This window comes from Grampus griseus, assembly GCF_964374135.1.
Source record: "Grampus griseus genome assembly, chromosome: 8".
In the NCBI taxonomy this organism is placed as follows: Eukaryota; Metazoa; Chordata; class Mammalia; order Artiodactyla; family Delphinidae; genus Grampus; species Grampus griseus.
The window spans coordinates 8,738,581-8,749,828 of record NC_139002.1 but is presented as its reverse complement, the minus strand read 5'-3'; the positions used below and the strand labels follow the sequence as shown (position 1 = coordinate 8,749,828).

The 11,248-nt window shown below is 43.0% G+C and overlaps 1 protein-coding gene across 1 annotated transcript; it reads left to right on the top strand.

The window, feature by feature from the left end:
* The first annotated feature begins 3,995 nt into the window (after positions 1 to 3,995).
* Positions 3,996 to 10,080, top strand: LOC309826536 (protein PIP-1-like). Its single transcript, XM_082660782.1, has 3 exons — positions 3,996 to 4,096; positions 8,336 to 8,449; positions 9,214 to 10,080. Exons 1-3 carry the CDS (start codon positions 4,033 to 4,035, stop codon positions 9,336 to 9,338), a joined length of 303 nt encoding a protein of 100 aa, XP_082516908.1. The 5' UTR covers positions 3,996 to 4,032; the 3' UTR covers positions 9,339 to 10,080.
* The last annotated feature ends 1,168 nt before the right edge of the window (positions 10,081 to 11,248 follow it).

Genomic DNA, 11,248 nt, shown 5'->3' with positions numbered 1-11,248 from the left:
TTCTTTCAGCATCTTTCATTGGGATGCATTTTATATATAGTATATATTATTCAGTAGAAATCTCTCTCTTAGTCTGGAGAACAACCCAGAGGATGGGATGCTGTTTACCACCCTCCCACCCCCTACCCTCTGCACTGGCTGTCCATCTGGGAATGTCTGTATTTCACCTTCATTTTTGAAAGATGAATTTTGTGAATGTAGGATTCTTGGTTGACAGTTTTGTTTTTTCTTTCAGCAGTTTAAATTTGTCATCCCATCTTCTCTGGCCCCCACTATTTCTAAAGAGAAGTCAGCTTTTAATCTTATTGAGGGAATCCCTTGTATGTCATGAGTCATTTGTTTTCATGCTGTTTACAAGATTTTTTTTGCCTTTTAACATTTTTACTATGATATGCCTAGGTGTAAATCTCTTGTGTTCATCCTACTAAGAATTTGTTGAACTTTCTGGATGATGTATCAATCAAGGTTCCTCAGAGGAATAGAACCAAACATATAATTTTATATTTGTTAAATGTGACATCTAGGATGTCTCATGGAAAGTTTCTTTCCCCTGAGAAATGTTATATTTCCTGCCACATCAGTAAACAAAGGATGTCACAGTCATCAGAGATTGCAGCCACCATTGGTGAGCTCGTGAGCACTGAGGGAACTCAGGAAGGAGAAGAATGCCTGCCATCTAGCAGCCCTCAGACTGCAGCCACTCCCCACAGTGAGCCCTGTGGAAACTCAGGATGTGAAAACACAGGATACTGGCCTCAGATAGCTGAGGTGCATATCAAAGGAATGATTTCAGTGAGCCCAGACTCTTGCATCTTCCCATTTACAGAAAAGTGCTAAATTCCTTAATTTGCAATATCTGGTTTTCTTTAATTAACAATAATCTTTTGACGTTCAGACTACCTGCCCTTCTTGCAAAACTCCTATATATCCTGGCTCCCCCCACACCTCCTCAGAGCAGTTGCCTCCTGTGCTTAAAGTCCTAAAAATTTCTGCCAAATAAAACATAACTCTCAACTTTTAGGGTGTGTGTATTTTTTTCGGTTGAAACCCCCTACCCCAGCTTTACTGAGGTATAATTGATAATAAAAATTATGTATATTTAAAAGTTACAACATGATGATTTCATATATGTATACACTGTGAAATGATTACCACAATCAAGCTAATTAAAACATCTATCTTACAAGTTATCCTTGTGTGTGTGTGTGTGTGTGTGTGTGTGTGTGTGGTAAGAACACTTAAGATCTACTCTCTTAGCAAGTTTCAAATATACAATACAGTTTTATTAAGTATAGTCACCATGCTACACATTAGATCTCCAGAACTTAGACATCTTATAGTAAAAATTTGACCATCTCCCCATCCACTCCTCTGACACCCCCCCATCAAAGGCAGTTTTTATTGCCTGTTTTTTGTGGTTTTTTTATGTGTATAGGTCATACTTTCCTGTTTCTTTGCATGTCTCATAATTTTGGGTTGAAAACTGAATACTTTAGGTAAATTATTGTAGTAACTCTGGATATTGATTCCTGCTCTTTCACCTTACCCTCCCGGGCTTGTTGTTGTCGTCATTTTCCTGTTTATTTGTTTAGCGACTTGGCTGGACTATTTTAGTGAAATCTATTTTCCCTGCAGTGTGACAGCTTTGATGTCACCCCTTAGAGGGCACAGGCTGGTGCATGGTCACAGTCACCCTGGGATGAGAGTGGTCTACCAGGGCTCTTTGGGACCATCTCTTTCCCTGATTCTCTGTGAAATTGTCTGCCTCTACTTGTGTCACACCAAGCTGTGGGCTCCATGACTAACTGGCTGATGGCTCTATTAACAATGACTTAGGACATGAAAAGCTTCATTGTCTGATCCAATTAATTTCAGATCCCTTTTATAAAGATCACTTTTCAGGCCAGTCTTTCATATTTGTTCTGCTCCCAGTAGGATTTTTCTTAGCTGTTTCTTTCTCTGGTTCTCTCTGGTAAACTAGCTAACCTACAGTTTAATGTGTTGCTTGCAGGGAGATAAGAGTCTCTTCTTTAATTGCTTACCACCAAAATCTCCATTGTTTTTGAGGATGCCCTTATTCTTGAATGTCCGCACACTCTGTTTAGAATAAAGTTTGTTTTTCTGGGGAGAACTTCAGATTCTTAAGCTCCTATGGACTGCCCCTCTCTCTTGGCAAAATCTCTAAGCCCAGAGTTTGTGGAGGGGCAGAGACCTACTTAGCCAAGAGCTACATCCCTGCTTTCCAAGCAAGGTACTGCGCAGGGGGAGTAGCCTTTGGTCTTCTTGTCTTGCCTCTCCTGAAATGGAACCTCTGCCATAGCTGAGGGCAATATTATCAGACTGCCACACCTGTGTTAGAGGCTCTGCTTTCTGGTGGGGAGCATGGTTGGTGGAGGAAGGGACACACTTGTCTTGGCCATACATGCAGGAATTTAGCTTCTGCAACTTGGAACTACGATGCTTGAGGAATGCTAGTGGTCTGACCCTCCCAGTGAGATGCCATGTCCCTCCACTGGGAGCTGGGGTAAAGAATGCCCCATTTTCTTGGCCATACCTTCCTAGAGTGGAATTTCTTTCATGCAGACCTGTGCAAGTTATGGTTCAGATGCCACAGATTCTCACTCTTCCTACTGAGATTTAGTACATTTTCTTGAAAAAAAAAAAGTTTCTTGATTTGTTGTATGCCCTTAGGACATTTTCCAGAGATTTAAAATGATTGTTTTAAACATAGCTTTTGCCAGTTATAGTTGTTTCATTGGATGGGGTGGGAATGGGTCTGCAGATCTCCTCCTGACACCATTCTGGAAAGAGAGTTCTCCACTGGCTCTAATCTAGCATCCAGAATAGAAAAGAAAATTTTATTTAAAAAGGAATAGTGAGATGAAACACTGACAACAAGAACTCTGGGTTGCTTGTAGTATAGATCTTGAAGATGGAGAAATGGAGAAATACTCCATCTTGCTCCTGTTTGCCAAAATGTGAAAAAACAAATGCAGGTGTGCTTCATTTCCAAGAAAGGAGACAATAATACTGAGACAGGCTGGGACCTGGGACCTAGGACCCTTTCTGCAGTGCTTGCACCTGGACAAATGTCTCCTCCAGCAACAAAATACAAAGAAACTATAAGGGACTAGAAATAACTGTGTGCATGTGCAGTTGGGGCAGATTATGGACAACAAGATACAAAGAGGCCAAAAGCACAACTGCCACTTCTGAAGAGCCGGGAGCAAAAGCAGGGTCCTACGTATGCCCCCTGCACACAACACCACCAAAGGGGTGGGCAGACCACCTAAGCCACCCCTCCAGCCTGACCCCTGGACCCACCCATACCTCACCCCATGTAAGGAACCAGCTCACATCCTCTGAGTGAGCTAGTGAATAAGGGAAACTGTTGCTAGTTCTCACTTTCCCCTGCTGCAGCAGGGGCCCCAATAAAGCCTTGCCTGAATTTCTTGTCTGGCCTCTGATCAATTTCTTTTGATTAAGGAGGCCAGGAACCTTGGTTGGTAACACTACCACCAAAATCTATTTGTGTCCAGCCTGCACTTTACAAAGTCTAAGCATGTGTTTATTTCCCTAGGCTTATTTTAATAAGATAGTATCCTTAATAGGAGTATTTTTGTTCACACCATACCTCAGTAGTTCCTTTCAATATGGCAAACCTCTTAGATTATAAAACGTCACTAACTCAATTGAATTCCCAAATCCTTAGGCAGTGTAAGTCAGACTCTAGTCTTCCATTTTACAATTGTGAAATGGAGACACAAAAGAGCCAGCTCTTCTTACATAACTTGGCTCCCTCAGTAGGGCCACTGGAGGTGAGCAGGGCCAATAATGCTGAAAGGAATGCAGGGCCCCAGTTCCTTCAGGGACCCTGTTTGCTCTTTGTCTGTGGAAGTACAGCCCTTTGCCTGGGCTGCCATTGGCTGCTCCTCCCAGCCTGGAATTATAAAGCCGTATCTCAGAGGCTCTCAAGGCCTGTGGTTCTGTCCTGCCTTCTGTAACTCTTTGGTGCTGGGGCCAAATCCAGAGATGGGTAAGTGCCTCCTGCTGCTGCCGCTGGTGGTCCTGTCCTCACTGCTGAGATTCCTGCAAGGTGAGCCCTCTGGGGAGCATGTAGGAGGGCAATGGGGACTGAGGAGAACCTGAGTGAGTGGCAGGTTATGTTTCCAGGCACTGCCTCTCTCTTTGACTCTTTGTCTGCTTGCCTTGACATTAGAATGTCCAACAGATAAGACGACCATATACATTTTACAATTTAATCTGGGGCATTCTGCTTTCGTAGGAATACATTTCAATATCTTTTTGCTTGAAAGTCTGTTTTTCATAACTTCAACTGGTTAAACATTTTTGAAAGCTGAAATACTTGGGTACTCCATTTATTGACTACTTTAAGATTTCAGACTGTTGGGGTTATACTGTAGAAATAGGATGGACCCTCACCCAAACTTGGATCAGATGTCAAGACTGATGATGTCACATATGCACCAGGAGAGTATGAAAATGTTTATTACTTACCTAATGAGGCTTTCTCGGGAGAGCAGGGCTTACTGCCAGGTGTCTTAAGATGGCTTGAGGGAACAGAGAAAGGAGACTCAAATTTCTATGGTGGTGAGGGGGACAGACAGGGCAAGGGTTCCTGCATTCAGGTAGGGGCTTGTGTGGTTTGAAACTCCCACCAGTGGTAAAGGAGGGAGCTCCTGAGGCCCAGATGTGGGGCACAGGGGAGAGACTTCAAGGCTGCCAGCTGTGAAACATAAAAAAATGGAGTCAAAATCTACTACCTGACCAAAATGCAACTGATATTTGCAGGACCTTTTACAAAATGTTCATTAATGTTGTAGCACACTTAGATTGAATCACAATGTAGTTCCTTAGAAGCTAAACCATTTTCAGATCTGCTTGATGACAAGGAGCAGGGAGAAATTTTGCTAAAGACTATTTTTTATTCCACATCACAAAATTTTACAGTTCAGTTATTTTATCTGTGGGTGTGTATGTGCACATACATATATAATATATAAAATATATTTTTTCATATATATAATTCATAAAATAACATATTCTATATGTTATATATATTATATATTTTAACATTATAATATATAACATTAAAATATATAAAGTATTTACATATATATTTATTTATATTCATATACTATCTGGTTTGGACACAGTTAGGACACACTTCAGAATTATGTGTGAATCAAAACCAACTATCAGGGCATTTTTTTGCTCTGTGGGCCTCAATTAAGTAAAAACTTTTTTTTTTTTTTTGCTGCAATATTATATTCTACCAGCATTTGTATTTATTCTTTCACAGTAAAAAGAAATGATTTTATGTTCTATGTGGACTTTTAAATTAAATTTATTATAGCATTCACAAAAAGTCAGGTATTTCAACTTCTACAGAATATACTTTCATAGCTTTTATTTGATTCCATGATTGATTGAAAACTGGAATGATCATTGGCATTAACAGGCATCATTTGTTTCCAATGTCCTTCTTCAGCAAATGGAATCAGTCTGTTAATAGCCAATGTTTTGTTTGTTTTGTAAAAGCACAAGAAGACTCAGAATAAAAAATATAAAAAATTAATTTAGAAGAACACACACTTGATCTAAATGAAAATCCATCATCTTGGCTTGTGCTTCCCTCTGAAGCTGATAGGAGTAAAAATCATTTGTCTGGAAGGTGATCCCAGGAAATACCAGGACGGGCGTGGGGAAGTAAGACAGAATATGCAATGAAGTTAATAAGCTGGACACCATGGTGGGCAAATGGAATCCATCCTGCTGGAAATTCTGGAGGACAGTGTAGAGGATCCAACTCATGGGTGAGAAAGTTGGAGTAGTCACCCACCGATTCCCCATCTGTTCTTGGGAGAGGGACGCTCCCAGAGGCATCTGCTCTCCACTGTTCCAGCTGCCCTGTATGCACAGCGAGTGTGTCCTACAGCCCCCCGTCAGAGTCACAAGTGTTGCAGTCACAAGCATGTGGAGGTGAAGGCTGAGGGCTACAGGGAGAACAATGGGAATTACACCTGCTTCAGTCAGTGATACGTGAGGCCTCTGTTGCAGCTGCACAAGTGAAATCATCCTAGGGCACAGCCTTCTTCAAATAACTACTAACTTTCAAAAGAGCCACTGAAATTCTTAAGCAGATTTGTATCTTTAGGAGGTTTTCATGGGATCAGGGACAGCACAGGCCCAGGGGCAATGGTAAATATTGACAGACAGGCTGTTCAAGTTATACAGTCATCATTAAGTTTAGAGGAAGAGGAATTGAGTGCTCAGTTTTCTACTGAGTGTGCATTTTTCAAAGTTCATTCCAGGCGAAAAGCTTTACTGCAAGATAAAAATGTGTGAGTAAATAAAAAAATGTATAGTTTCAGATTTAAACTACACAAAAAATGATGAGGTCGTGGCAAGCACATTGAAATGACCTTCTATTTGTTCTGCTGTAGCTTTCCCAGCCCCTGTTTCCCACATAAATATTTCATTTATACTTGACCTTTAATTTCTCACATTTTGCACGGATTCGGTTGACTTGTGGCTTCCTTCCAGTTTCCACCCTCTTTCCTAGCCCTCTGTTACTTTCTCTTTCTTTAAAATCTATTGTCTGCACACCTGCAGTGAATAGAAAAACATAGTGAAACTGCAAAACATAGATCAGTTAATGTCATTCTCTATTGAAAAACCTCTGATGGCTTCCTCCAACTTTGAATAAAATCCCAGTTCTTACAATGGCCTAAACTGTCCTGTCCAAATAAGATATAAGCTGAGCTACAGATGTTATTCTAAATCTTCTAGTAGGTATATTAAAAAAATAAGAAATGTGTAAAATTAACTTTAATAGTACACTTTATTTAACCCAATACATCTAAAATATTACTTCAGCATGTAATCAACATCAAAGTTACTGATGAGCAATTAAAATTTTTTTGTGTGCTAAGTGTTTGAAATTGACCTACAGCCCATCTGTTTGGACTACTCGCATTTCACAGGCTCAACAGCCATGTAAGTCCTGTGGATACCATGTACAACAGTGCGGGTCTAAGCAGATACGTGCCAGACCTTAGAGAGGTCTGGTCTCTACCGACCTCTTCAGTCCCATTTTATAATATTCTCACCCTTTTCCACTTTACCTGTGCTGTTCTGTTTGTTTCTCAAACTGGCCAAGCTAATTCCTTCTCAGAACCCTTCTGTGCACTTGCCTGTGGATCTTCCTGGAACCAGTTTCCCAACTTCTCCCAGCCGTTTAAGTAGTCAGCTTTAAAAAAAACATCATTCAGGTTTGAGCTTAAATCACACTTGAGAAAGCTTTTCTGCCTCCCCAAGGTCTCCCCACGCTGTCTCCTCCATGTTTCCTCCATCTCGTCATCTTCACAAGTCACCAGGACCTGAAATAACCTTTCTTATTTTTCATTGTCAGTCATTTTCCCCATTTATTTGTTTATTGTTTAAATAAGTGGAATGCATGTTTCAGTGCTCCTTCAGCACTCAATTCCCAACACATGGAATAGGGCCTCCCACATGTCAGGTGCTCACTGTTTGGTGAATAACGCAGGGAGCGCAGGGACCACTGGGTGCTCATCCCAAGAAGGAGGCTCCAGGGCAAGTGTTTGTCCGGAAGCTCCCTCCCTCCCTCTCTTCCTCCCTCCCTTCCTTCCTGCCCTCCTCAATCTCCCCCTGGCTTGCCTCACTCTCTTACTTCCAATCTTCTCTTTTACTTCCCATCCTCCTCCTCCCACCCGTCCTTTCTCTCCCCTACCTGTCCCCTTCAGCTCTCCTTTTAGGCTGAGTCCTGGTGTTCTCCTCGGACCCCGACTCCTCAGATGAAAGGGAGAGTGGAGGGTGGGGCTCTGTGTGAAGGAGGGTGAGGGGAGGCTCTGTGAAGCTGCAGCCAGGACGGAGCAGGGGTGGGCAGTGCCGACTCCTTCACAACTCCAACCATCACCTGTTCTGCTCCTGCAGATGCCATTCACATGGAACATTTTCAATGGTGCCCCTTGGTGTTGGGGTGATAATCAGTTGGCAAGTGGGGTCAATGGAGCTGCAGTGAAGGGCTCGACCTCATTCCTCCAGCAGCACAGCCCATCCCTGGGAGGACAGGCAGAGCCCTCTGTGCTCAGGTGCAGACCTTGTGCCTAGAGGCACGCACGCCTCCTCCCAGGTGCAAGCCAAGCACGGAGAAATGACCTGCTTTCAGCACATTCCTCAGGCACTGGGAGCTGGTCAGTGTCCAGGCGAACCTGGGTCACAGGTGTGCTCCCTCCTGAGCAGCCGGGATGCTGGGACGTAAGAGCCTTATTATGCTGCTTTGACTTTCCAGCTCTAGAATGTTTCCAGTGTCACCGAGTCAATGCCAGCGGGGTTTGCGAGAACAGGGAAAGCTTCTGCCACACTCAAGGCAGCCAGCAGTGCTTCCTGAGGAAGGTCTACGAAGGTAGGTGGGGCCTGAGAAGTCTCCTGGGTGACCTTTGCCAGAGGTTAGGGGCTGGCAGTGGGTGTTCAGGGTGGGGGGATAGTATGAACCCTCCATGGGACACCATGAGAGCCTGGGTCCCAAGAACAAGGCCGGATGCCTGTAGGACTCAGGGCAGTGACCCCTCAGGAACCCTGGGAGTAGGAACTGCATAGAAAAGGGGTTGGTTTTCTTTTCTTAACCTAGTGAAACATTTTCATCGCGTTGTGGTACTGGACTGCCACTCACTATTGATTGGGATGGTGACCTGTAAGCAAAGTAGGGAGTTTAGCTCCTGAGGGTAACTGGAACTGGGCTGCTGAAATTCCTCTGAGTGGGACCTGACTGTGATGGGGTTTGGGGAACTAGGGACATAGACTGGGGGAGAAATGGTCAGGGTGGAGAGGGCAATTTCCATTCATCCTCTCTGCCCTCTCGTGTGTGGAGGGAATGGATTGAGCTCTAATATACAGAGCTTGCAGAGCTGTTTTAGGAGAGCCCATTAGGGGGCCTACCTCCAGCATCTCATTCCCAGGCGGCAGACATTCACCCTACCAGGAGCATGAGTCCTCCATGGGATGTGCTATTTTCTCCTCATTCTTGATTAGTTGGTTGATGCATTGATCCTGTGATTTCGTTCAGGAATATTTACTGAGCTGCATACCAGGATATGCTGGGTCCCATACCCATGGGCCTGCAGCCTGGGTTCTGGGACCTCACTTGCCCTCTTCTCTGTCTCTTTCCAGGTGACACCATTTCCTATGGATACCAGGGTTGTAGCAGCCTATGTGTTCCTATGAAGCTCTTTAAATTCAGTGTTACTGTGGAATTTAGATGCTGCCATGACTCACCTCTCTGCAACAAGTTCTAAAGACAGGGCCCAGCTTTCGCCCTGATGTGGTGGATGAAGCTAAGTTAGGATCCCTTTCAACCACCACAGTCTCCAAGATTCTGTGATCTGAATATGGGTCCCCTATGAGAAGCAGCCTCAGACTCGTTCTGTTTTCAGGCCCCCTTTCCTTTCCTTCATTGCGAGATGCCCCAGGGATAATTTTTGAAACCAAATTGGGGTGAAGATTGATGGGCATAGCTAGGTCCAAGGCTACCTTCTCCCTTTTCAGGCCCTAAATCATCAGTCACATTGATTGCTGCTTAAAAAGGCAGCGTCTGTGGAAGGCTGCATTTGTGATTCTTCATGTTCTGGGGGCAGGAACTGAAGGAGGAGGGAGAGTCTTTGAAAGCTGAAAACAGTAGAAGTGTGAGGGGAGTCCATAAATGATGGGTTAGTTGAGTGGGCTAGGTGTTGTAACACAAATCTCTTAAGTGGCTTAAATAAAAAATTAAAAAAAATGGAGTCACTTATGTCAAAGTGATTTAAGATGGAGTTGGGAGGCTATTAAGGAAGTGGAACTTACACACGTCCATCCCTAAACCCAACATAAACTTTGGACCCATCCATCCTGAGACCACCTGGAACTTGCCTTCTTTACTCCGTAGAGACCACAGCTTAGCAACCAATGTGCTGCCAGCAAGTGAGTGAAAGTCTGCCGGCACCAATCGTAGTTCTGTAAAGATAACTTTCGTTACTTCTCTGGAATATCTTTTTTTGCCTTTAGAAGCCCCCGCTATTTTCTGTTCCCCCCGGAGCACATTTGAGTTGCCATTCGAATCGGTGCCTCCCAAAATGCAATTCTTGGAACTCTAAATAAACTCTTTTTCTTATTTGCAGCCTTCTGCGTTTTTTGGTTATCACCTGATAATGGTCTCCGTATCACCATAGCTTGTTTTTGCTATGAAAACATGCCACAGGCTGGGTGGGAGGGTGCGTTTAGACACATCTCCTCAAGGGTGCAAACCATGTGGACGTTAGAAGACTTTCATCTGGTGTGGGTTGACTGGATCAGTGGTGGACACTTGACCCAAGTTGAGTCAATAAAATTCTCTTTCCTGGCAAATTTGTTATTGGATTTTAGAATCGAATTCTTTGAATGTGATTAGAACTGTAATATGAAACTCAGCTGCTATGGGGTGCTCATCTTCATCCATGTGATAGAGAACCAGAGAAAGCCCATCTGCAAAGACAGAAGACTGAAGATAATTCTGAGTGGTGGAATTATCTTTAGAAAGAGAAGCAGAGTGCATATGTGATCTTATTCTGGCACACTAAGTACCCATTTTTCATCCACCAATGCTTGATGTTTAAATATTTCACCCAAAGGTACATTTCAAAGGTGGAAAGATGTTGAATGTCACTAAAATGTATCCAGTCCTTATGATTGTGTCTGCTCTCAGCATTTATATCTTTCCGTGATGCAGTCAATAATAAGACAACAATGATAATCGTAAGTTGCAGGTATCAAAAGCAGTACTCTTGTATGCATTATATCTTTTAACTCTCACAGCTCTGTGAGGGAGGTACTATTATTATTCCCATATTATAGATGAGGGAACTAAAGCCTAGAGAGGTATAATAGGTTCCCAAAACTGTGGCAGTAGATTTCCACCCAGACGATCTGTCTCCAAAGTTCACAATACTCTCTCCAATCCAAAAGTTACTTATTGGAGCAAGAATAGACAAACATTCTCTGTAAGGACCAGAGAGTAATCATTTTAGGCTTTGTGAACCATACAGTCTTTTGTAACTATTCAACTCTGTCATTTGCAGCAAAAAGCAGCCACAGAAAATAGGTGAATAAATGAGCGTGGCTGTGTTCTAACAAAATTTTGCTCATGGACACTAAAATTTGAATTTCATATAGTTTTCATATGTTATAAAATACT

Excerpts from the sequence above, each read along its gene's own strand:
- LOC309826536 (XM_082660782.1), top strand. The coding sequence starts at position 4,033 with ATGGGTAAGTGCCTCCTGCTGCTGCCGCTGGTGGTCCTGTCCTCACTG. Across the intron at positions 4,097-8,335 it reads ACTGCTGAGATTCCTGCAAG|CTCTAGAATGTTTCCAGTGT; the intron begins GTGAGCCCTCTG and ends TTGACTTTCCAG. Across the intron at positions 8,450-9,213 it reads CCTGAGGAAGGTCTACGAAG|GTGACACCATTTCCTATGGA; the intron begins GTAGGTGGGGCC and ends GTCTCTTTCCAG.